At 41.5% G+C, this 26,701-nt stretch overlaps 1 protein-coding gene across 3 annotated transcripts in view; it reads right to left on the minus strand.

Moving 5' to 3' along the window:
• IGF2BP3 (insulin like growth factor 2 mRNA binding protein 3) overlaps positions 1 to 26,701 on the minus strand; it is a 105,516-nt gene that overhangs the window by 65,426 nt on the left and 13,389 nt on the right. For all 3 annotated transcript variants that reach the window (XM_036761475.1, XM_036761474.1, XM_036761473.1), the window contains exon 3: positions 7,410 to 7,458. In XM_036761475.1, the coding sequence (XP_036617370.1) occupies positions 7,410 to 7,458 (49 nt within the window). The remainder of the gene's footprint in view (positions 1 to 7,409; positions 7,459 to 26,701) is intronic.

Consider the following 26,701-nt stretch of genomic DNA (forward strand, 5'->3'; position numbering starts at 1 on the left):
TATGCTGAAAAAACTGTTAGATTTGGAGTCTAATGAGCTGGGTTCAATTCCTGGCTCAGTGTCTCATCTGTAAAATTGGAGCAGATTACTTCTAGGGTCCCTTCCAGCTCTAAATAGACTTTCCTTATTTAAAAAGGAGGTATCCCTTCTAGAGAACCTACCCCTTTTATCATCAATATTGGAAATAATTTAAATTAGTGACCAATTTTACATAGTAGTGTGGGAAATTAGTAGTCAGGGCTGCCCAAAACTAGAGAAAACGACATGGCTTGAAAAAGGAAGGAAACCAAACAAGGTTCCCCAAAGCCACACGTTAACCTAGAACTCCCCCAGAAGGTGGTGTCCAATATCAGGGGGAGCATGGCACTTTCCATCACTATGAAAGGTATGTAAGATGTCAGTGCCTGCCTTGTACAACAGCTGCACAGGGCAATGGACTCTAGGCCATGAGTTTGTAACATATTCCCTGCCATCCCTAGGGTGCTTGAAACAAAATGGCACCAAGGGACCTAGTTCAGCTTACAATGGTCCTGCCCCCTTTTTGCTAAAAGATTGAGAAGGGGCTGTTTCCATATAGTTCAATCAATCAAATTTGGTTGTTTTTCAGTCCTCTCTGACTCTTCTTGACCATTGTTTGCCATTTCCTTCTCCAGCTCATTTTATAGATGAAAAACAGAGGCAAACAGGGCTAAGTGACTCACCCAGGGTCACACAGCTAGTAAGTGTCTGAGGCCAGATTTGAACTCAGGTCTTCCCAGCTCCAGGCAAGTGTTCTATTCACTGCGCCATCTTGTTGTCCCATCAAGCATTTTTTAAGAATGTACTATGTGCCAAGAACAGCATTAGGTCTCGATAATTTAGTTTCTTCCCTGGGATCTGGCCACACACCAGAAGCCTAAGGCAGGAGTTCTTAACTGGGTGTCCATGACCTTTAAAATATATATTTTGATAATTATTGATTTCCTTTGTAATCCTATGCATTTTATTTTCTGCATTTAAAAACATGATTCTGAGAAGTGCTCCAAAGGGTGCCAGGACATAAAGAAAGGTTTAAAATGTTAAGAAATCCTGGTCTCCCGGATCTCAGGACTGAGAGCTGGAAGGGGGGAACATGAGAGAGCTGGTCCAACTCACTTCCCAGATGACCAAAGGGACATGGGGAAGTTCTCACGAAGGGGCCTGCTGCCACCCATGGTCACACCTAAGTGGGAGAGAGCAGAGGCTGGACTGTGAAATCAATCCGATCCTCTTGCTTTTCATTTGGGCGTTGCTGGCCACTGCAGCCCAACTCCCAGAATGACCCTGCTGCCTGGACACTGACTAATCAGCCATCACTCAAAGATGTTCCTTGCTTAGATGTAAAACTGCACGTTCTAGCCTCATCTGTACTGAGCCTTGAGATTATCCCCAAGGGTAGGAAAACCATTAGAGTAGGTGGTGGGAGAGGCAGCTGGATGATAAGCATATGCATTTGCTGCATTAAATTCAAAGAAACCAAGCCTCTTGACCCATCTTTTTCCATCTTCTATGCTAATGTAAGCTCTCCTACATCTGTTTCCCCTTGGGTCACCTCAGGCAGGGTGGAACACAAGGCAGAGCATGATTTCCCATCTCACCGTGGAATCTTAACCAGGACACGGTTAATATTAAAGCTGACTCCAAAGGAGGGAGGCAAGACTCAGCTGGCCACCAGCATCTGGAGCCAGAGGTAAACCCACGCGACAGATGGCAGTTTCTCGTTTGCGAGAACATGGACCTTTCTTATCGGAACACCGAACAAATATACCATTCCACTGCAGAGCACACGGCCCCTGTTATACCAGTGGTCAAGCTGGGCAAGTCTCAGGAAGCTGAGTGACAGGCTCAGGAAGGGCTCAGCTGATATTTGAAAATAAGACACATAAATGGGGCCCTTTAGTTGGGAAGCAGTGTGGTACAGGGACAAGGGCAACAGATTTGAAGTCAAAGATGTGGCTTGGAATCCTGGCTCTGTTACAAATGACCCAACAGCAGCAGGGTCTATATGGGTCAAGCATTTCTGAGTAGTTTAAACATGAAATCCAGCCCTACTATGCAAGGTACCTTCCCCCAATGCACGCATGCACACACACACACATGCATGCACGCACCCACACACGGTGTGCTCAACCAAGATTTCTTTTTTTTTTTCCTGAGATTTCTTTGCCTTCAAGAAAGCAAATAACTCATAGGGGAAACCTGGTGGCTTATATACCAGCCTTCCTATAGGTCAGTCATCTTCTTTTGCCCATATTATAAAAAAACAAACAAACTACAAAGCTAGACTAGGTATGGGTCCCCAGGACAATCACAGAAAACGTCCTGGGAGGCACAGTCCTGTCCCGCTATAAAAGGACGTACTTTTTTGAGATCAAAGAGGAGACAGCTGCTCTGTGGACATGCAGCCTCCCATTCCAGTGCCCCATTTGGAAAGGAAAAAATCTTTCGAGAAATATCTGGCTTGTATAGATGAGTCAAAATGTCCCTCCACAAATACTGAGAAAGTCTTGTCTCCTCCAAAGGCAGAAACCTAAGCCACACCACACCCTTATTTTCTATTTCCATTTCAAGGTTGGGCTCCACTCCTGGCCCTGGCAGGACTGGCCTGAGTGCTCTAGCCCAGGAGGAGAGAAGAGACTGAGCCGCCTTGGAGACAAAGGCAGGACCCAATGATCCCTGGTCTGCTTACAAGCCAGGGGCCAGGAGGCAAAGGTGTCTCCTCCGTAGTCCCAGCTCCAAATGCAGATGCCAGGAATTACTTTTGTTAAGCTTTGTCCTTGGGGGCTTTCCTCTCCTTTGATTTTTCACCCCAGGCCCCAGCCAAAGCACCCAAGCCAAATGTAAGGCAGAGGGCTCCCTTGACTCTTCTCTCTTGGAGTGGGTCTCTCTCTCTTGTCTACGCTTGCCTCCCTGGGGAACTGGAATTGGGAAGAACCTGGGGATCACCAAGCTCAAGACTAAGACTGCTTAGAGCATTTCCTTATTGTAGCATTTTTGTTTTTTTAAGGAAACTAGACCCCATCTGCACAGAAATTCACCTGGACAAAAAAGAGGGGCTCTTTTTTAAAACCTCACCAGGGACTTACCCCATCAATGAAATCCCTGGAGACTACAGAGGGAGATTTAGGTAGTGTAAAAGCAAGACTATCAGTACAAATTATTTTAAAAAATAAGAATGAATAAAAACTTGCCCTTTTAGACTATATAGCAAGCACTTAATAAATGCTTGTTGAAATGAAGGTTTGCCAATTTTTAAAAATGCATTATCTCAGTTGAAACCCCACAAAATTCTGCCAGATACATACTATTATTATGTCTACTTCATGCCTAAAAATATTGAAACTGTGAGAAGTGACTGAAGTGACCTGCCCAGTCGGATAGCTAGGAAGCATGGGGTGAGCTTGGGTGTGAGCTGAATGATGGTCTGCATACTCCAAGTTCAAGGCTCTAACCATTAGGCTCAACATGCCCGCTTCTCCTGAGATATTTTATTTGGTGACAACCTTAGAGAACTGTAGGTTTCAGGTGGGTGAATTAATCATACAATCATCCAAAGAAATGGATAAGAATTCTCATTCTGGAGTAGTCCTGTCCCAGGGTTTGAAATTATTTTATTACAACCTCAGGTGTATCTCTTGCCTGAAGGGCATTCTGTTCTTGTAGAGCTTTCAATGAGGCTCAGAGGGGAATGGAAGGTGCCAGAAGAGGACTGTCTCCTATGGTTGGGTCACTCAGTTATTAGTAGCTCACCCAATATAGATTTCTCCCCAAAGCACTATCACATATCCCTCTTGGCAAGTCCCTGAGAGATTGAGATGTCTAAAATGGCTGGCCGGTCAAGAGCCTGACAAGTGATATGGCCCAAAAGACATGTGTTTGGGGCCCACTGGTTCTCACTCCTTTAAAAGGAGTCTTGGCTGCTCTCTCCTCTGGGCCCCTGAGGTTGGCCCCTTCCCCTCCCTAGACATGTGCCAAATTCAGAGCCCTAGTGGCGCCTCGAGGTGAGGTAAGCATCAGAGAAAAGCAACACCTGCTGTCTTCCCATAAGCCTCCAATCCATATGGACTAAAGATGCCAGGAAACATTTCACCAACTCCTCTGGCAGCCACAGATCCTCCTATAAAATAAACTCAAGGGACATCTGAAATGTCTTCCCTTCTGCCTCTGCCTTATAGAATGCTCACCTTTGCCCCCAGCCCAGCTCAGAGGCCTTTCCTGACTGCCCCTCCCCTTCCCCCCACCCCAAGCCCTCACCTCTTCTCCCTAGGGGTTCATACTCTCACCCTCTTTGCACATACTTAGGGTGTCCTGATTTGTGTACAGGAAAGAGGACTCTTCCTCAATAATGTATTATGCCCCTCAAGGACAGGGGTGCTGGGGTTTTTCCTGCAATCTCCAAGGTCTAACACAGTGTCTGGCACATTATTAAAGACTTCATAATTGTTTGATGAATTTAATTGAATTAGAATATATTGCACCCAGAGTAGGTATCTTGACCAGGTAGGAACAGGTACCTAAACCAGGAAGATTTCAGTCCCTGCCTAGACATCTTAATGAGGAAAATCATTTGAAAAGTCACTCACAAAATGGGGTGGGGGAAGGAGGGAGGGAAGAAATTCAAGCTCTAAGGACACATTAAAGGGCCATTCCCTAGCTTATTATGGTATGGAACCCGAAGTAAGGGGAGACACGAAGGCTTTTTTAAACTCAGCAGAGCAGCCAACATTCCATAGGAATAAAAGGCATCCCCACGCGGGGCTCAGCCACCTCACTGATGAGGAATGCCACATGGCGGACTTCTAGACTCAGCTTTTTGGGCAGCAGCTCGGAAAATGGTTTTCCAAGGGGCTAAAGCAGAACAGGCAAGAGACTCTCCAGAAAGAGGCAAAGGGCGTAGACTTAGGACCATTCCACCCTCCACTAACACTGGTCACAGTCACTGGGGGCCCTGGAGGGCTCAGAGCAAGTTCCAAGGGGCCACAGAGGTTTCCCTTCCTGGGACACTCTCTCCAAAAGAGGAGCAAGCAATGATGAACCTCCTTCCCCTTGAAATGGCAAGTCCTAGTTCTTACTTACGCTGGGACAGTGACCTACACCAAGTATACACTTGATAAATATTTTTTATGCTTGATTATTATTCAAGACCAGCATTTTCATGGGTAGTTTTTTTTAAAACTCTAGCCTGGAAGTTAGGAGTCCCACATCCCATTCTCTGGATCTATTTATGACTTGCCCGAGATAAGTAAGTTCAATTCTTTGTGCCTCAGTTTAACCAATTTATATAACAGGGACATTCCTTGCCTGATATAGCTGAAAGATATCACAAAACAGGAAAACAATAATCATAAAAAATACCCTTTGCAACATTTAATGTTGGATGAGTCTACGCAAGCGTAACACAGCACCCAGAGAACAAGAAGGGCCAGGAGGAAACTGTCATTGTCCAGGAGGGAGAGCTTAACCTTCTAGCCTCTGGTGAATCTCCCCTCTTCTTAAGAGGCAAGGCTGGCAGCCAGAAAGGTATGGGCTTGAATCCTAGCTCTGGCCCTTACTCCTTGGGATATTCCAGGCAAGTCACTTCACTTCTCATTCTCAGTTTGCTCATCTCTAAAATGGAGATAGTAATAACTTCATCGAATTGAGACTCAAGTGGAATTCTAAAGTGTTTTGGGCACCTTCGCTCTTATTCCCAAGGGTCAGTAAAGTGGGGAACTAGTCACCTTTAAAACACCAAACGAGGACACGGTGTAATAAAACCAAGGTGAAGGGTGTGTCTCCAGAGCAGAGGAAAGTTTCAAATGCAAAAATGTAGAACTGCAGGAAGCGTTATTCTCGGTCAAATTAGGGAGACTTGCTTCCTGACAGCAACAGATGTGAATTTTCTCCCATTCAAAAACAGTTACATTTTAATGCCTCTTGGTAAGTTAAAAAAAAAAATGCAGCCTAACCTTGAAAGTCTAGCTGTTTCTCTAGGAGGCTTTTCAAATGTATGACTTCACAGGTAATGGGGCGGCAGCTGCATTTAGATAACCCACTGATTCTAAAAGGCACTACAATTAGACGATCTTATTTACAGCTAAGCTGGACTAATCCAGGAGTTTTTGAACCTGAATCCTTGGGTTTATCTTGCAGTGAAGACAGAAAAACTAGTAGCTTCCCTATATTGACCTTGAACTTGGGGTCTGTCTCATCGGCCCTAGAGATCTAGCCCCTAAACAAATGCTAAAATTGGGGAAAACTTATCAGGATCCCCACAGCAAGCATCCTCAGTCCAATATATGAGTAACAACCAAATAAAAAGATTCTCTCTTCCCAAGGACTGGTTGGTCTTTTCATATGAGGATTACCAATAATCAATGGCCTTCTTAAAGGCAGTGGTGGCTCATTGTAAATTCTTAGGCTTATAATGTCAAGGGAAATGGAGGAAAGCCTCCAGGATGGTGGGTGGTCCCCCTCCTCACCCCAGGTGGTCAAGAGAACACACAGGAGTCTTTAGTGTGTTATTTTAAACACAAAATTTTGTGCCACCAAAAACAAATATCCCCATCCCCAAACTTTACATGGCCCATTTTCAAATGTCCTTTCAAAGGGGAAAAAAAACATTAAAAATTTCTAAAATATATTTAGAAATATTAAAAAAAGAAGCAGCGAGGGATTGGTTGTGTTTTGTGTTGTTTTGTTAAGGAAAAGGAGATGAATTATTCTCAGTTTCCCTTATATAAAAGCCCCATCCCCCCCTCCACACACACACACAAACCCACAGCCCAACTTTCTACTGCTGCCTTCCTTGCTTGGGGCTTCTTGTCAAGTCATCATGTCCTATTTATGATATCACAATCAGACTTCAGAAATTTCCAGGGGCACTGAATCTCATTTGAACTTGGGCTAACCATGATTTTTCTCTCTATATACACAATTAGCCAAATGCCATCATTCAGGGGCAAAACCAAGCAGACAAATATTTGGAAGATCCCACGTCTACTATTTAAATTTAATTTTTTAAGGGTCTTGCCAAGATGGAAATTTGGGTTTAAAGAAGATGACTGAACTCTAGCCAGGAAGAGTTGGCATGGACAAGCTCTTTGGTTAAGGAACCAGACAACATCAAGGGGTTAGCATTCACTTTAGAAACCCATTTCATTGTATTTTTTAAACAGACAACCCAAAGAAACCAACACAGTAAACAACTTTAGAAGATTAGCTTCTTCCCTTTTGCCATAAGGGCCCCCCCCACAGCCACTCCCCAAAAGGAGAATGAGGTATATGTGGGCTCCAGCAAATGCAGGAAGCCAGGGGAGTGTCAGGAATGGGGGTAAGCAGAGGGAGAGACTCAGGAAGGCTTATGAAAGAATCAATAGTAACAACTTCATTTTAAATGCAAGAATTCTTACCTCCCACTGAAGATGAGGCGGGATGTTTCGAATTTGGATCTTACGGCTCCTGGAGAGGAATAAAAAAAAAGAATTAGGGGATGGGCAGGAAAATATATACAAATAGTCCCAGCAAACAACATTTGGAACCGACAGTGTCATATCTTCCATTAAAAGTAACAATGTCTTTCGAATCAAACTTCACAGACCAGAATAGAGGCCAAAGGAGAGAAGAGAGAGGGATTCATATGATGATGCCAGAGTCCTAAAATTTAAGAGACGCATTTCTGCCAAGGCTGGTTCAATACTTCCAAAGTTTTTGTAAAATGGGTGACCAAGCCCAGAACACAAGAGAAAGGATTCAAAAGAAAATTTGCCTTTTGCTAAGGATATTACTTGCTTCCACACCAGTCCTCCTATGATAAGTGACACAGAGGTGCCCCAGGTTATGCCAGAGGAACCCACACTGGCTCTAAGGTTGGCCCCAGAGCAGACATATCTGGTTCGAGGCCAGATCCAACTGATCACCTCCCAAGCGCCAAACTGGTGGTGGTAAAGTGGGTAGGAGGAGAGAGGAGGAAGGAGGAATAGCTAAGAATGAAGCAATCATATCCTTCAAATACTGAAATGCCCAAGGGGGAGTTTTGCATCTCAAAGCAAAGGCAGAGTCTATGAATGCCTTTTGCCCCTCACCCCAACTCAACCTAGTTTTCAAAAGAGCTAGATATGAAAATTCTCCAGATTCCAGATCGGGAAGCCAACAAGCAAGATCATCCCCCCTTACCAGACTCATCACAAAGGGCACTTCAACTCAAGTTAACATTTTAATAATCTATTCTTATATATTAGGCAAGGTCTGTTGCCAAGTGCTGGGAATACAAAGACAAAGAAGCAAAAACAAATGACGCCTGCCCTCTGGGAGCTTCCTTTCTGAGGAGAGGAATCACTCTGTCCCCAGACACACCAATACCAAAACGCTTTCCAGAGGCAAAGCAAGCACTCTAAGAAACGGAGGGATCAAATACGGAAGTCAATTTCAATAATTGTTTGAAACAAACAGAGAAAATTTTAGGCAATGTAAAAATAAAAGATATCAATAAAATCTATTTTAAAAAAGATCTCAATGAGTTCTTAATTCAACATTTACGAAGTGCCAACTCTATGTCAGGCAAGGAGGTACAAAAGTCAAAAAAAAAATCTTCACCTTCAAGAAGTTTCTATGCTAGGGGAGGAGAAGGAGACAAGCTGATAAGTGTGGGCAAAGCAATGGTGGGAAGGACAGAGTGCTAGGACTAGAACAAATGGAGGAAGAACTCAATTCGCTAAGAAAAAATCATTGGGTTCTCAATTGGATCCAAATATTTATCAAGGATCAAGCCAGACACTCAGCCCTCCAAGCTGAAGGGTAGTCCAGGGCATAATCATTTCCCACCTCTGGGCTTCCGTCTCCTCCATAAAATACGGGGCTTGAACTAGCTGCTTCTGAGGTCCCTTCCAGGGGAGCCAAATGCAGGATTCTTCCCTATCTCCCTAAGTTCATGACAGTCCTTCTCCTGAACACCAGACAGTTCTATCACTCTTTAGGCAACTGGTTATCTTGTAAATAAAACAATGGTTTGGTCAGACTATAGTCAACAGTAGTTATGTTCAGCAGAGATTCAAAACTAATTCCTTTGTCTCCTCCCTCTTGCTTGGCTCAGCACTGTCCTCACCTCGCCCGCCCCAGAAAACACTGACCCTGCACCCCTCGAGGAATTCTAAAGAAGCCAATTCAGAAACCAGCAATAAAAAGAGAGATTGGGAGGCTTGGGAGGGAGACGCTACAGGGTTCCCTTATTTTATTAGGAAATAAGATTCAGAATAATATAACTTCCAAAGAGAACCTATTAAGGAAGGAGGAACACATGCCCAGAGCAACCATATGCGTTTTCATTTTTAAGTCACTGAGAAAAGATTCTTGCTTTGCAACAATCCAAGGCCGACATAAGGATTTCAGTGTTGTCACAGACAACTAGAATTGTGTTTCTAGCAAGTCAGACCCATTTAAAAAAATGTTATTGCTATTTCTTAAAACAAAGAGTTTGGCATCTGATTAACAAAAGAAGAACGAATCCTTTGATAAATGTCCAGAAAAGAAAAGCACAGAGTTACCTACTGCGGCAATCTAGGGATCCCCTATCGGAAGAAACACGAGTATACAAAAATCTGAATTTATAATTCAGGTAAACTGGGGCAAGGTGTTAGGGAATGGATGGGACAGACATGTCACATCCTTAACAAAAGGAGGCTTTACTTTCCTGAAGTAGTCAGCACTCAATTTTCCTTTAAATAGGAAATCCGCCCCCCCCATCCCAGTGTCTTTTTAAAAGAGAGAGGGACATTTACATATTTCTAGGAATATCTATCATGTAAATTGGAGAACACCAGGACTCCAACAGATCTCCTGCTATAGAGCCTGGGGTCTCTCAGTCAAATCTCCTCTAAGAAATTTCCCCATCTCTTCTCAATCCAGTGGCTATTTGGCACCTCCCCATTTTTCTGCTAGCCAGGCTAAAACTGTGCATCCAACACGTGGGGAGCGAGAAAACGAAATCTCCCCCAAATTGGCCTTCTACAATATTTATCTAAGAACATGGCTGGTAGATAAAATATTTAATGCCATATTTTTCAAAATTCAATTTGCATATTACCAGTAGAAAATATTTATTGGTATGAAAAAGAAAACCCAACTTCCGAAACAAAAGGCATGGAAACAAAACTGTCACCATGAAACACATTTTGAAAAATGTACCCAAATGAAGAATTTTCATTCTAGAATAATGAAAATGCTTCAAATAAAATACCCATATTACTACTGGGCTCTTACTCCAAGATTAGTTATTGGTTTTTTGTTTGTTTTTTTTAACCATGCAATGAGAATACTTTTGCATGAAATATTCATCACGTTGAAATACACTATACACACTGAGTATAAACCCTATGCTTTGAAGACAAGTTCCCCACCCCCACCACACCCCCATTCCCCAAACTGCCCCTTTGACAAGTCAAGCAAAAAGAATTTGGTGCCTTCTTTCCTAATGGGCTTCCTCTCATTGACTATAGATCTACAGACTGGTGGGTAAGATTGTCCCCATCTACCTAAGTCTCAGAAAACTGGGAATAGGGCCAATCTCACAGTTTCTATAGAACTTAGAAATAGGGGGTTCATTGCCTTAGGCCTATAACAGACAATGAGAAATGAGAGCAAATCTAAAGCCCAGGAAGGCTCAGCTATTGGTTGGTGCTGCAGCCTCCCCCTCAAAGGTTACCTTCCATCTAGGAAGAATGTCTAAGTCTATTTCTAGCCATCTGGATTTCTCCATTAGAATGTAAGCTCCTTGAGGGCAAAGATTATTTATGCTTTTTTTCTTTGTATTCCTAGCACTTAGCACAGCTCCTGGCACAAAGGAAGCATTTAATTAACTTGATTGACTGAAAAGTGATTCAAAGGTGGTCAAAAGCAGGCTCCCCAACTTTCACTTCAAAAATCAACAATGGAGTCCATTTCTTTGTTGAAAAGTAAGGTAAATGTAAGCTTAAACCATCAAACTCCATTTGAAGTGCCCAAGAAACAATTGGTATTTGTTAAGCACCTACTATGTGCTGGGAACAGTGCTAAGCACGAGGAAAATGAAGACAAAAGTTACAAATCCTAGTTTATTAAGAAGGGTGTAGTAATCAGGTAAATTTTTCCTTAGAAAAAGAAAGCACTTTAATCTAGTTTTGACATTCCACATCCCTAACATTCAGTCAAACTAGGATTCTGGCGGCGAAAATATCACACTGGCCACTTCTAAAATAGCTTGGACTTACTGAAAAATAGTGAATTAATTACTTTACTTGGATACATTTCATTCTCTGGAAAGAGCATTCAATGAATTTTCTATATCTAACCAACTCGGTTATCCAGGAGAGAAGGAGTTTGTTTTCATTGAAATCTGGGTAACTCAAAAATCTATTTGATTTTTACCAACTATTTTACTCTCTTCTCTCACCCAATGTTAGCATGCCATGTTGGCCCTTGTAGCTTCATCTCCTCTTCCTACTGTCCTCCTTCTCCCCTCACTGCACCCCACCACAGGAATATCTTCACTAAAATTCAATGAGCTGAAGAAAGGGAAAGCCCCGTGGGTGCTCCCCAGGTGCGAACTACTTTGACAAAGACCTTGTCGTTTTTTCTGACTCATTTATTTTATCTCCAGGCAGAGGTTTTTAATCTGAGGTCCATGAACTTTTGCTTTTTAATTTTTCTAACTAAATTTCAGTATGATGAGCTTCCTTCGTAATTTTATGCATCTAAAAGCATTATTCAGAGAAAGAATCCATAGGCTTCACAAGACTTCGAAGAGGGGTCTGGGACACAAAGAAAGAAAATTCTTGCTCTAAGGTCCTGCCAAAACTCTTAATGAGATTTAGGCGCGGCTTTGGGCCCAACACTTCCCTAGGCAAGACACCAGGTGGCGACATAAGTCCAGGACTTCTGTCCAAAAGGGCCACCAGTCAGTCTATAGTAGACAGCTTGGGTTTTAGAGGTTTGTGTCCCTAAGGAGAGCCGCTGTAAAGTAAGGCTTCATCTTGGCTCAAAACTGACTTTTTCATGCGACTATGACTTCCCATCACTTAGGGATAAGGGTTGAATTTAGCCACACAAGTGTAATTTGTAACAAGTTTTTTGGACACAAGGCATTTTCTCTAAATACAGTCCATGTGAAAGACACAAGATACTTTGTGTACCAGAGAAATCGTTACAATGGCATTTTAGGATGATGCAGAATTCTACGATGATGTGATAATCATCATTGCCTATGGTGGAACTTCAAAGCCTTCTGAGATCTTCAAGAGCTGCTTAAACTGATCTTAATCCAGATCAAATGCTGGTGTATGATGTGGCACTGCACTTGTTAAAAACAAGGCACATTAGAAAGGGTGCTCAAATTAGAGGTGGAAGACTCAGGTTCAAATCCTGGCTTTTCCACCTACTTGCTGTGTGATCCTGGTCAAGTCACTTAGCCTCTGTGTTTCCATTTCCTCCTCTGTAAAATGAGAGGATCAGACTAGCCCACTGAGGTCACTTTCAGCCCTAAATCTATGATTGCATGATACATAACTGATGTCAACGTCAGTTAGCTTCTTATCCTCTCACCGTTTTAGTTCCCTCATCTGTAAGATGAAGCCACACAAAATGTGTCTGTTTCTCTTTCTTCACAAGGAAATAGGGTCACAGATTTGGAGAATGGGAAAAGAATCTGAATTCTATCATTTTACAGCTAAGAAAACGGACACCAAAAAGAAACGAAGGTTTGTCTGAGATTCTGTCTAAGGTTCTCTAACTCCCTATCCCTTACACTTGCCACTGCTCCAAGCTGAATACCTCAAATGGCTGAATGGGGGGTAGGGGTTGAAATGACTGCAAAAGCAAAAGACATCAAGAAAAGAATTTCTAAAACTTAATAAAGCAGGATTTAGAACTGCAGCACTTACCTCCCAAAGAGTGTTGTGAAGATCGAACAAGCTAATGAAAAGAAAGGTTTTTGCAATCCTTACAACTTTCTATTAGCATCAGTTATCATCATCACCATAGTCTAGTCTAGGCCCACACTTTTGATTTCCCAGATTAGAACCCTCAGGTGATGAGGCTTGCCTAAGGTCATGGCCTCCCATCTGATGTGCCTTGCTAACAACTTTAACAATCTCCTTATCGTTGAAATACATGAAGTGAGCATATTCATCATAATACATATAGAGTACGATTAATACTGAAATTAAAGGATAGGTCATGCTAAGTTTTCCCCATAGTTATTATTAGAAAGAAGGCACCAAGAAAGGCAGGCAGGTGTGCTACAGCCCAGAGTTATTCAAAAGATTATCCATGTTAAGGCCACCAACAGCATTTGCAAAATTACTACTGAATTTTAATTTTTCTAAGAAATCCCCATCACTTAGACCTTTGAGCTGCAGGCTGGTGGTTTTGCTCCTTCATGCATGCAACCTGATAATATCTCTTTCCAGGCTATTTCCCCCCACTCCTCGCCAAGACCCAGACTAAAAAAAAAAAAATCACCTTATCCAGAAGCCTTCCTGAATGCGCACACAATATTCTTATCACTCAGTGTTTGCCTTTTTTCAAGGCTCCTATATGATTTCATAGTGTGCTTGTTATGGTATAAATACTGGTTGGTCTCCAACCAGCCTCTAACTTCAAGGTCAAGAACCGGCAATGACCATGAGAAAAGCCTGTTGTCAGAGAAAAAAATACTGGCTTTGGATTCCTAGATCCTGAGTTCAAATGCTGCCTTTGTCACTTATTAGCAGGGCAAGTCACTGTATTTCTTGGGGCCTCAGCTTCCTCATCTGTAACCCAAGAGGGAGGGATAAGATAGTTTCTAAGGCCACTTCCAGCTCTAGAACTACGGCTGCCTGGCGGGCAGTTTAATGGTGCTGCCTCATTTCTCATGGGTAAGTCGTCTACCAAATAGGTTGTCAGCTCATTGGCAGACAATGTTTCTTTTTCTGTGCCACTGCTGGGACCTATAAAAGCCCTATGAATACTTGTTGAATTGAGTTATTCACAGACTACGCCGTCCATCCCTGAACAAGAGAGTTGACTCCACTCTTTGTCCTAGGTCTTAAGCATCTGAAAATGTAGCCTTCCAACAAAAAAGTTCTTGCAACTATTTCATAAAATCACAAATGTTGCAATCCATGGCAGGAACCCACACTGTTTAACATTAGCGGCGGGCTCTGTGGTTTAAATGGGCTGCTTAATAAGACCTTTGCAGGTCTTCCAAAAAAAAAAAAAGAGCAGGGACATCTTCTGGGCTTAAGTTGCAATGATTTAGTAGAAGGAGAGCAGTCCCAGGGAGGGAAAAAAGCCCAAAGCTTTATTCTACAATAGACTATTCATAGGGGCTTCAGACACATTTGGAAAAATAGCCATTGTTCTCACTTTGCTCCCATATTAAAAAACAAAAACCTTGAGGTTTGCATAGATCACAAAACAGAATTCCCCCCATAGGGTTTACCACCATTTCAAACCAGTTATTAAGATAGTAGCTGCTCTCAAATCCAATCGAGTTTACTGTTGGCTAGCTCAGAACGAAGTTCTATTTGTTAAAGAGATTCTCAAGTTACTGAAACAGCTTGTTTTTACCCGATGCACAGAAAGGGTTTTTCATGTTCGTAGAAAAGAATTCATATCTGTGTGGGGATTATTAAAACACTACCATCGGTCCACGAAGGAAAAGATTTACTAAGTGGCCTAAACCAATGACATTGGGGAAAACAAATATTTTGCCATTTGGGCAGAGCAACAACATAGTGGCTAAAGCGTTTATCTTGGAACAGAGCTGTGCGGCCACGGGTAAGTTACTGAGCTCTTCTAGGATTCTGTTTTCTCATCTCGAAAATTAGGACACTAGTACTTACCTCACAGGATTTTAAGGATCAAATGAGATAATGTATATACTGCGACAGATAGATGTGGGCTATTACTAAAGTATGTCTGGGGCTGCCAAACTAGTATGATTTCACATACGCACTCAACAGGTGTGATACTTAGCCAAGAAGGCTCCCTGGAATTGGATTTGGAGCAAGTAATATTTGAAAAATGACTTAAGTGACAACACCCATTTCTCCAAGAACCAAGACTCCCATCATCTAAAGGTTTGGAAAATGGAGCAGACTAGCCTAGCCATCCCCTCCTGATTTGTTTCTGAGCACTCAAACTCCACCGCTCACAAGGCTTATTTGTTCAATTTTTAAACACTCCACACACAATCTGGCAGGATAAAGCATGCAAGAGAATATAATCGTTCACAAGAGGAAAATAAGCATTTCTTAGAAAAAACAAATCCCCAGCTCCCTGCATTCAAGCTATTGGTCCCTGGCGGGAGAAAAAGCTAGAGTGGCGGTGGTCAAGGACTCCATCCCAATCCTTCCACCTGGCCTTTTGAGCCCTCCACCAACTCACCTCTTTGTCTGGCTTTGTATAAGCCCATTTCATTTCTCCCCTGCCCCCACACCCGCTCCAGCTCAGGCTGGATTGCTCAAGGTTACAGCCCAGCCTCCTCCAGCATGAAATGAAAGCTAAAAGCAGGGGGCCAGCTACCCAAGCTGTGTGATAACAACCACAGTTATTCCCTGGGTCTGGATGCACAGATGCCAAGATTCCTCCCTCTGAACACATTTGCAAATAGTATCTAGACCTTTGATTCAGGGCAGAAAGGGACTTGAGAGGTGCATCCCATCCAACCCCTTCATTTTACAGATGAGGAAACTCAGAGCTGGGGAAGGGGAGGGAGACGGTGAGCCTCAGCAGCACTGAGCTTTGAAGACAGCAGGTCTTAGGACTCCAAATGCAGGCTTTTCTCTCCATAGCACCATGTGTTGCCTAAAATTCTCTCAGGGAAGAGCTCTGAAACCCTTGCTCAGTCTGGTGAAGCCCCTGGATCCCTTTTCAGAACCACATTTTTAAAGGCACAAAACAAAAATACAGAAGGTTCTAAAGCAAATCAGCTATACTCAAATATGCCTATCAAAATAGTTTGATAGACAAGCTCGTGGACTCCAGGTTGAGAAGCACTGCTAAGTGCATTTTTTTGATGGAGTCTTGGAAAAGATTCACTTCTTTTGCCAGTCAGTGGAGTAAGAGAACGTAGCTTGGAAATCAAAGGAACCGAGCTAGGTCAAATCTTGCCTCTGATATTCCCCTCCGACAGGCTTTTGGGCGAGTCCCTTCCCGTTGGTAGACAAGGCTTAAGGACATCTGCAACCCTGACCCACCAAAGGAAATCTCAGCACATAAGAGAGCTCCTGAATCTCTGTGATAGTTCAGTAACACAGCCTTACTTGTTTAAAGCCAATACCTACCTTTCCCTAGAATCTGGCCAGGACAGTTTTTTTTTTTAACTGAACAATTACAGCAGGACTTCATAGGATGCCACCTACAAAAAAGCCACAAGGAACCCTCAAGGTAGGGAGTTTTCTTATTACCAAAAAAAAAAAAAAAACAAAAAAAAAACACAAAACACTTAGAAATCTGCATCTAGATAAGGTGGCTTGCTCCAAGGCGGCAGTTAGCTATTCTTCAAGGTTACAATTAGACTAAAACCACATAATTATGACCATTTACGACAAGGAGAGCAATAAGCCTACTTAATGCACTTTTAAAATCTGGAGGGGAGAAAATTTAACTGCTGCACTCTTTTTATCCCCAACTGTTAAGGAAAACATTTAAGACTCTCCCAAGTTAAAGCCTTTCAAAGTAGCTTTTGAAAATTGGCATTCGTTGGGTTCCACCCTCTTACCTATAGGTTTCTAAATCAAAATGCCAGTAAGCCATCGATAACGTCTGGGTGTTTGGCTAGCCCTCTTTCTAGCATCAACAACTGATGTTTTTAAAAGAAATTCTGCAAAGCACTTTACATGCACGATCCTAATGTGCCCTCAGGTAGGAAATTGCTGTCCAGCAGACTTAGTTTTATGAAATAAAAAAGTATTTCAGGTCTTATTCAAGATAATGGAATCTTTGATGTAAAAATGAAAGAGATCCAAGAGGTCAAGTAGTTCAACCCCTTCATGTTACTGATGAGGAAACTGAGTCCCAGAATCAACCTACTCTCACTAAATCTACTCTAAGTGATGCCCCCATCCCCGGCACAAAATCAGAGGTCTGGCACAGTTTGAGATTTTCCAGAAACTGGTCTGTGTTTCACTCAATAGATAGCGTGCTTGATTGGAGTCAGGAAAACAAACATGGATTTAAATCCTGCTTCTGATTTACCTCTGTGCCATGTGTGACCCTAGGCAAGTGACTTAATCTCCTGAGCCTCTCACAGGGTTTTGACTTCTGGTATTAAACACTAAAGTAAGCATCCCACATATAAGAGATTAGATTGGCATTGGACTACCCAAATGCCAGTGGGGAAAAAAATCATATTAAATGGAAAAGCAGTGTAGTGTGCAATTCCAGCATTGACCTCAGAGCCAAAAAGACCTCAGTGAGAATTCTGCCCGAGAAGTTTACCAGGTATGAGGCCACAAGCAAGTCACCTCTCTTAAGTCACAATTTCCTCATCTGTAAAATGGGAATAAAGCAATGTGGACCTCCTAGGGTTACTGAGACTTAAATGAGATAACGGTTGTCTAAATGTCCATTCAAATCAAACTCATTTTTTGGTCCCATGTGCCGTTTCTCTAAAAACTGGAAATCCATGTAGGATAATCACCAAACCACAATGACCCACAGTGAGTAAGAGTTTAAGGTACAGAATTCTGAAGGGTCGAATGAGCTGTCTTGGCACTTAATCTGTAGTGAACAGAGACATTAAACTTGCTCTAATATTTCTACAAAATAATTTGTTTTGAAAAGATCTGAAACCCAGTCATGAGGAACACAAGTGAATAAAGCTTAATTTGTTACATCTGGTGGTGGGGAGGGAAACAGTGGGACAAACGAATCTTTCACGGGGCTTGGATTTAGCTTCAATACTCCTGCAACAGGTGTGTTATTTTACGAATAATCTTTTAAAGCTCTGCCATAGGGCATATGCTCAGCCTAATAGCTAAATCAGTAATTGGTGAAGTCACTTCAATATTCACTTGGCCCAGCAGCCGCAAAGCTTTAAGGATGTGTCCAAGCTGAAAGCTCCCCCCGCTGATGTGTGTCTTTCTCCCAGCAAGGAGACTAGAAAGGGACATGTCAACGATCATTTGCTGATCAAAAGGTGTCATCGTGCAAATTTTACTGGGGGTGGGGGTGTCTAAGCAGCCCCAAATCTTTATATATAGCCTTTGGTAGGGTGTGTACATGGCATAAAGGTAGTCAGACCACTTAAGCCTCTAATGGCAGAAGGAAAACTTGAAAAAGTCTCCAATCTTACAACTGACAACATGAGGGAAACTGAGCCAAGAACCGAGGGTCTTGGAGGTCTTTTGTAAGATCAATTTCACAAAAAGCATTGCTGCAATCCCCTAAATGGTTGTGAATGTGTGCTGGGTGAACTAATTTAGAGTCTAGGGGATTGGGATGTGCTTAAAATGCTTAAAGAGTGGATAAAAAAATTACAATTACAGCTGAAAATTTACTTCTGACCCATATATTTAAAGACTAAATGATAAGAAACAAGGATAGAGATACCCACACCCCTCTGGGTGTGCTGCTTGAAGATCCTGTAACAAATCTGAGCTCTAGCAGTTAGGAGGGACTAAATAAATAAGTCAAACAGGTTAGCAGGAAGTTTCTGATAACCAGTCTCTTTATTGGAGGCCCCCAGAGTACCGAAGATAATTAGATAAAGCACCTCCGTACACTTCAGTAATGAGTCTGCTAGGCTGTCCTGGCTCTTGCAGTTGGTCGAAACTGAGCATTACATGCCATGTAATGGATGTATGTTTGATGTGATTCTTTCTGGAGGTCTTGGCTGACTAGACAACCCTTCCACCGCCACTCCTCAAATTCTGTAATTCTGTGAAAGAAGTATGCTTTGCCCTTCTAGAAAGTGTCCACCATCTAAGAAAATGGCAAGCCATTCTTACTGGTACATTCAGTTAACAGAATAATAATAAAAAGCTAGCTAGTTCTGTGAAATCAGTGTGAGTTGGGACCCAGGGTTCCACCCTATCCACCCCCCTCATTACAAATTGCCTCTTGTAATACAATTAGAACTAGGTCAAGTTTATACACACATTTTCAATCTGCCACTTGAGAATTTGTTCTCTCCCCCAAAGAGGACTGCATTCTCTATGCTAAAGAAAGAAAAAAAATTGAGTAATTTACAAAATAAAAAACAAATACTAGCAATAACACAAAATTGCAGACAAAAACCATGAGGCTGGAAGTTCAAGGCATCCTGGGTATTGTGAAGCCGTGTGTTCACAATGGGAAACTTATAACTGTGTTTGCTGCAATTTGTCTACTATCAGAAGTAGATAGAATTCAGAGACAGAATTAGCTCCACAAAAACCTACACAAGTCAAAAACAAAAGTTTCATTAGACAGGAATTCTGTAAAACGAAAAGGAGCAGACACACTCAGACACACCTGGGCTGAGCAGAGCATAGGATTTTCACAAGAGGACAAAAGGCATGAATAGCCTTCCCTCTCCATTTACATACATTTACATCTAATCAAACTTCTAAGTCTTCATTTTAGAAACATTCCAAAAAGCTCAAGCATATTTTCAGTTTAAAAGAGTACAGATAAAGGCTGCCTCTGTTTTCCTAGCAATATGTTAGAGATGGTAAGGGTGGGCAGCGTGAAAACTGGGAAAATCTCACTGTGTTGTCGCATGATTTCTTTTGTTTTAAAATATTTTTGGCCCCACCATTTGAAAGAAAAAATTTACTGGACACACACCGCAAAATGTAAAACAAATATGCTCATCCAGAGAAAACAAATTAAAATCAGGTAATGGTCAGTCATACAATCATTTTTATCAAAATTAATTTTTCAGCAGTACTATCTTTAAGACTACCTTATTTCAAAATCTCATTGCACAATACAAATCTTAAGTCCATGACACTGTATGAAATAACTGCATTTGTTTGCGCATATGTAATTGTATTTTTAAAAAATATATAGGAGTTTAAGTTACTAATTTAAACAAATTTATAAATTATGCATTGGCAAATATTCCAGGCACTAAGTATTTACAGCTGCCATGGAAAGCGGCCATACTTTCTATTTTGTTTGAAAATAAAACATTTCACAACATAATTTAAAATTTTTAATAACTATAACTGCAACCAGTTCAATTAAAACTTTTAAAATTTCCTTCTTCAAAAACAAACTTTATGCTTCTTGATATTCTCAATGTCATTCTCACCAAACTCCTTTTTCAAAAGGTATTCTTTATCTAAGAATTCTTTTGCCTTGAAAAAATAGTTTACAATTTGACCATTTTTAAAAATTGTTAGGAGTCAATTCAAAGCACTGAAAAAAATTCAATACAGCCACTAATACTCACTATTTTAAAATGCATGTGGAGCTTTAAAAAATTGCAGGAGAACCCATGAAACATAGGTCTAACGTTGATTTCTAATTATCAAATGGGGAGGAGGGAGAGTGTTAGTCTAGAAGAAAAAATCATTTTGTAGCAACTGTGAAAAATAAATTCTAACATTCTGCTCACAACAATTTCAATCTATCTAATTGTCCAAGAAACCTTGGTCCAAGCCCTTGGAGTCCCGGGTCCTCATTAGAGGTGGCAGCAGCTGACATGTTACTTCTCCATCCAGTTCACAGCCTCCTGCCCATCAGAGCAGCTGATATTTGTTTTGTTCCAGTTTGTTCTAAAATTTCAATGACCCAATCACCCAAATTCACAAATTTGACTTTATTCTTCTTCTTAAAATTCCATACAGATTGGGTAGCTCCTAAGTCAGGAACCAAAGGTGACATTTGATTTTTTTTTATTCTCAAGAACACCCAGACTTAATGCACCCACATGCTTGGATCAGGCATCCCCAATCTAAGGATTCATTTGATATATCAATAGGACAATTGTTCAATTGCTGTGCCCGCCTCCCCCCTTTACAAGCCGCTCCCTGAATGTCAAGACAGGAAAAACTCAAATTCCCTTGGATTTGCGGGCAGAGGTGATTCAGACATTTTGAAAAAATTGCTCTAACCCTTGACAAAATTTGTCTGAAATGCTCATCTTAAATTGAAATCAAAGCTTGCCCCCTCTCCCTATCCCTAGGTCAAAAAGAGAGGAGAAAATACAGATAGGAAGCAGGGTGTACCAGATGGAGAACTGACCTCAAAGTCTGGAACACCTAGTTTCAGTTCCTACCTAAGACAGACTTGCCTGTGTGTCCCTGGGAAAAATCACTTAACTTTTTTCAGCACCTTCAGCCAACCCTATGAGTCAGGGGTTTTTAACCAGAGGTAACTGAACTTCTCGTTTTAATATCTGGATAATTATGTTTCAATATAATTAATATCCTTTGTAATCTTATGTATTTTGTTTTATGCATTTAAAAAAACATTATTTTAAAATGGGGTGCATTGGCTTCACCAGGCTTCCATTACACAAAGGAGGCTACAATATGCAGAACGGTGAAGAAGCTCTGCTCTCAGACTATAATTTTCCGAGATGGGGCAGATCTGCTTTGAAAAAGAGGTTCCTCCCTGTGAGCCCGCTATGCTAATGAAATCTTAGATCAAATAAAAGGGAAAAAAATACACCTCTCTCTCTTAAGGTGCTTCCAGGGTAAAGACCAGTATATACAATCCGACTCAACCTTTTTGTTGTTATTAGAAGAGGTGGGTAGGGAAGAGAATCTATTAAAAAAAAAAGTATCTCAAATACAGAAAGATATTAATAAAGGTTTTATTTTTAATGGTTTTTAAAAAATATTTTTTTAAATTGAAAAGGTCCTCAAAAATTCCCCGGATCACAATATCAGAAGGGTATTACAGGAACTAACAAGCTAAGGAGTAATATTTCTTGGAGAGGAAAGCCAGGAACATTTAAAGGACATAGGCATTTGAGTACACACGAGCCACCCAACCTTCTCAATTTCCAAGTATAAGACATTAGTTTTCAGCACGAAGGCAGGCACTCTCAGCAAAACAAATACGAGCATAGGCAAGTGGGTGATTCTGATTCTCAATCCATTACTGCACATGGCAGAGGGCAAAGAGAGTGTCGATCAGATGTTGGAATAAAATTAGTGCTTCTTCTATTTAAGCCATGACACTCACATATATAAATGTGTATCTATCTAAACAGAGACAGACAGAAAACTGCCTGAGAGATAAGCCTCAGGATAAACCACCCTGGGCCATGATCTATCCTCCTGGAAAGATCATCCTTCCAAATGCCGTGAGTCATCTACTGCTTCCAGACCTCAAACTTTGGGAGGCAGTATGACCTTGGCCAGAACCTCCAGCTCTTGGGTAGTTTTCTTGAGTAGTTCAGGAATAACAGGCACTTAGCTGCTCCTGCTGCGTGCCATACTTGTGCCATGCCTGTCCTAGAACCCACTGCCAGGCAGTCCAAAGAGCAAAGGGAAGGAGAGTCAGCTCCCTAATCACTAGAGCACAAAGGGGCCGCTGGGCTCTGAAAGCTCAGAGCTAGTCAGACCCTCCTGAAATCCTGCCTCATCTCACTTTATGGATCACCAGCTCATTAGTGAGAGGAAACTCAATATCTGATGAGTATAGATACAAATTACTGGCATCCACTTCTGGGGGCTCACTGGGCAGCTTCCAACAGGTATCTGCTAAATGGAGGCTTAACTCAAGCTGAAAAGTGGAGGGGGGGATAGTGAAAGAGAGGGAGGAAGCAGTAACAATTTACCAACTAACATATGGGGGAAAACCCAAAAGGGAAGCTATTTAAAAAGAGAATTTTTGGAATGCTCAAGCAATCCAAGAATAGAGCTAGATTAGGGACTAAACCTGCGATTTCCTTGCTATAGCTACTCTGAGATGAGCAAGCTGCTTCTATCAAAGCAGATCAGCCCCTCCTCTTGCTCTGTGATACAGAGGTTAGAGGCTGGCTGGAGCACTAGGAGCCCAGGGTCACAAAGCCAGAATTCGTCATATCTGAACCCTGGTCTTCCCTGTTTCAGGCTCAGCTTCTAGGCACTATACCCCGCTGTCATCTCCCCTTGCCTCATAAACCCCGAGAAAGCTAAACCAGTGCACCTAGAAAGAACTATTATTCTGCACCAATGAAGTCCCAACTCTGAGTTTAAAAAAATGCTAACATCAAGACAAAAGCCAATAGACTTTTACATTTGCACTTAACAGGTCCCAATTCTTTTTAAGAAAAGGCTCTCAAATTTTGAGATGGAAAGGACCTTAGAGGCCATCTACTACCCCTTTATTTACAGATGAGCAAAGTGAGACTCAAAGGCATTAGCTCAGGTCACATAGCTAGTGTCTGAGGTGCCGTTCCAACCTGGAGCCTCTCTCTCACTCTCAATCTGCTTTTCCAAACCACTCTGCCTCTCTCCATTCAGAATTAAAATGGGAGATGACTGAGAAATTAGGAAAGATGTGGAGAAGAGAGAAGTGACATGTTTTCACCAGGGCAAAAAGTTATACAGAATTCCTGAGAGGAAGTAAAAAAATAAAAAATGAAAGGAATCCCAAACTGGGAGTAAAAATCCCCAAACTACCACCTCCTTTGCTCATTACCTTGGTATGCTGCTAAATGTGCATCTTAAAACCCAAGGGAAGCTAATGATGTCAAAAAAATTTTACCTTTATTATTTTTATGCAGCTTGGGGTGTGTATGTTCTAATTATGTGCCCAGCAAAAGGACTGCAGCCCAGGCTTAAGGAAATTGTCAAGGCTCTAAGATGACATCCTCCCATAATCCCAATTAAACTATATTTTTAAAATGTTAATTAAATGGTGAAAGGTAGTCACCTACCAAGCACTTCACTAAAATTAAGGATCGTGGGGGAAAGTAGTGTATGAAAAGGGGCTAAGGGTCAGAAGGTTTCTAAATTGAACCACTCGGCCAAATTCATGCCTCTCGCTACCTTCCCAATCCAAATGACAATAGGCTCCCAACTTGGATGTGCCTTCCCTAAACAGGCTAACAGCTGGAAAAAGGCTCCCTCCCACCTAGGGAAAGTTGCCAAGGCATGAACTACAATCTCCCTCACCCTCAGGATCAGGATCATCCAGGCACAGTCTTTCTTCTTCCTTTCTCCTTTTTACTCTTCCTCCCAGATCCAAAAGGGAGCTGTTTACTCTCCATTTCTTCTGCTATCAATCAAGTGCAGCTCCTTAGTCACTCAAAGTGGGAAGGTTTCTAATTTATCAGTGGTTTTAAATTATCCACCCATTGGTAGACCCCACTGCCGGGGAAAATCACTATTCCAACAGTGATTGATGGTCATCTCCCACGTTAGTCCTCCCAATAACTAGGGTGCTCTTTTCATTATCAGTCACACTTCACAGATGGAAGAAACCATCCAAAAGCAGTTTTACACCTTTTCAGAGCCTCTCCTAAGAACTTGCTATCATCCAGTTCACTGGACCCACAGCTATCATTCCTGGTGTATTCATTGAAAATCAGAAGAAAAAGAGCCACAGAATGAGGGGGCCAGGCCTCCTGTCACACTGGTCCACAGGCACTGTACTGATATCCAGATTTAGTGAGACTTTTGGAGAGAAGCCTGCTTGTCGGTGAGCAATAGGGAAAACTGTCACAAGCAGAGATGTTAGAGTGGGCCTTGGGGAAAGGATGCTTTACCAAACCCTTAAGAGGTCTGGCAATTTTGAATCAATACAATTTAATAGTTTTTAATAAAGGGGAATTTTTTTTACAAGAAACTAAAAAAATCTTCTACTTTTCTGAGGCTTCGTTTCCTTACCTGTATGATAAGAAGGTAGCAGCCTAGATGACCCATATGATCCCTTTCATCCCTAAACCTCTGATCCCATGAGTCAATCTTTGGAGTCACTGGTAGAAGGCTATTAAAGCATATTTTTAACATGACTACCTATGCCTACCATGCCTTGGATTATTCTGCCTAATGGGAAGAAAGAGAAGCATGTCACTGGTGAATTTAGTCTACTCAGAACTCAAATCTCCCTTGCAGCCAAGAGCTTCTACCTGCATTGATCAAACCTTCTTGAAAGAGCAAAATGGAGTTATCTGGGTCTCTACTCTGGAGAGGGAGCTGTTAATGGGCAAAATGGGCAGTAAAAAGGAAGAGAAGATGGCATGAATCCTCTACAAAACAAATAATTAGCCCACGGAAAATGGAGCCACTGATAGCAGACTAGCATTAGGAAGCTCCAATGGTTTAATAATAAAGCTGAGAAGAGAAGCTTGCTTTATAAGGGCAGGTGGGGGGGGGGGGGGAAATATCAGCTACAGGGGGAAAGAGGTCTCTTGGATCTTTTTCTCTGCCATAATTTCAAAACTTGATTAATGTTGATGACAACAATTATTTTATGTTTTAATCTGAACACACATACATATATGTATATTTAACATACATTTATTTTATATGTATGTGTGTGTGTATGCACACACACATGCACCCGTATATCGTATATACTGGCAATGTTAGCAATGAGTAAGCCTGAATTCTGGAAAGTTCTATTTCCATATGTGTCTGTACTCAGACACACACAAAGCACAAAATTTCCAAATTTTATAACCCAAATGAAATAGACACTTATAAAGTGTTACAAGCCAACTTGCATAAACAAACATTTCCTGGGCAAGAATCTAAGGGATATGAAACCCTGAATTGTCCAACTTTCTTTACACATATTAAATTCCCTGTATTTCATTTGACAAATTATACCCTAATAAATTATTATACAACAAGGCAGGAAGCAAAACTCAACTAACACACATGAACTGTGTTCTTTGGCATTATGTAATCAGTGCAGAAACTAAAACAGGCAGAAGTATTAAAAAAAAAAAAGAGGCAGGCGGAGTGGAACCCAAACGCAAGAAGGAATGAAAAGGCTACAGGTTTCTAAAAGCTTTGTTTATCCTTCAGTGCCCAAAAAAAGCAAAAAAAAAAAGTTAAAATGAAAATACATACATGTTTTAAAACATACATTTCATTAGAAGATCATTTTTAAGTAGTTTCTCTTAAAATATATATTTCCAAAGATTTCTAATTTGCCACATCTGAATTGGAAACCTCTCAAGAGATAAAGCGATAATCCCACATTCTCAGAGAAAAAAGACCTGGCAAGATTAGTGTTTTTCACCCTTTCCAAAATAAAGGCTTGAATTCTAATCTCAGCACTAAGATTACTTTGATCTCCAGTTTTTAGAACTCATCTCCCAAACCCAAGAAGAGTCAAAAACACCAACCCTCGAAGTAACTGGCACTGATATGAAGTAGTTCATTTGTACTCATTTTCATGAGTCTACGAAGACTGTTCAGAAGGTAAAAAATGTCCCCCACTCCCTTTTCTGCCTAGGAACAGGTGTCATTTGTTACCACCTAGTCAAATTCTTCCTGATATCCAGACATCATCTTTGCGATACCAGAAAGAAAAGCTATTCCAGAGGAACATTTGCAGCAGGTTGATAGGGGTTGTAACAACGCCCTTCAAATTTTTTCAAGAACTTTAAGGAGCCTACAACTAACTGCTCATTTGTTCCTGTCTCCTCTCCACTGATAGGAAAAGTAATAGCCACCAGTTTTAGTGGTCTCTCTTCCACTCCTTCTGAGGCCAACATGATTTTGTTTTCTGAGAAAGCTTCGTCTATCCTGAGCATTTAACATACAGATCGTCAAATCTTTTTATTTTAAATATTTCATTCTTATACGTG

Source organism: Trichosurus vulpecula, chromosome 5, assembly GCF_011100635.1.
Source record: "Trichosurus vulpecula isolate mTriVul1 chromosome 5, mTriVul1.pri, whole genome shotgun sequence".
NCBI lineage: Eukaryota > Metazoa > Chordata > Mammalia > Diprotodontia > Phalangeridae > Trichosurus > Trichosurus vulpecula.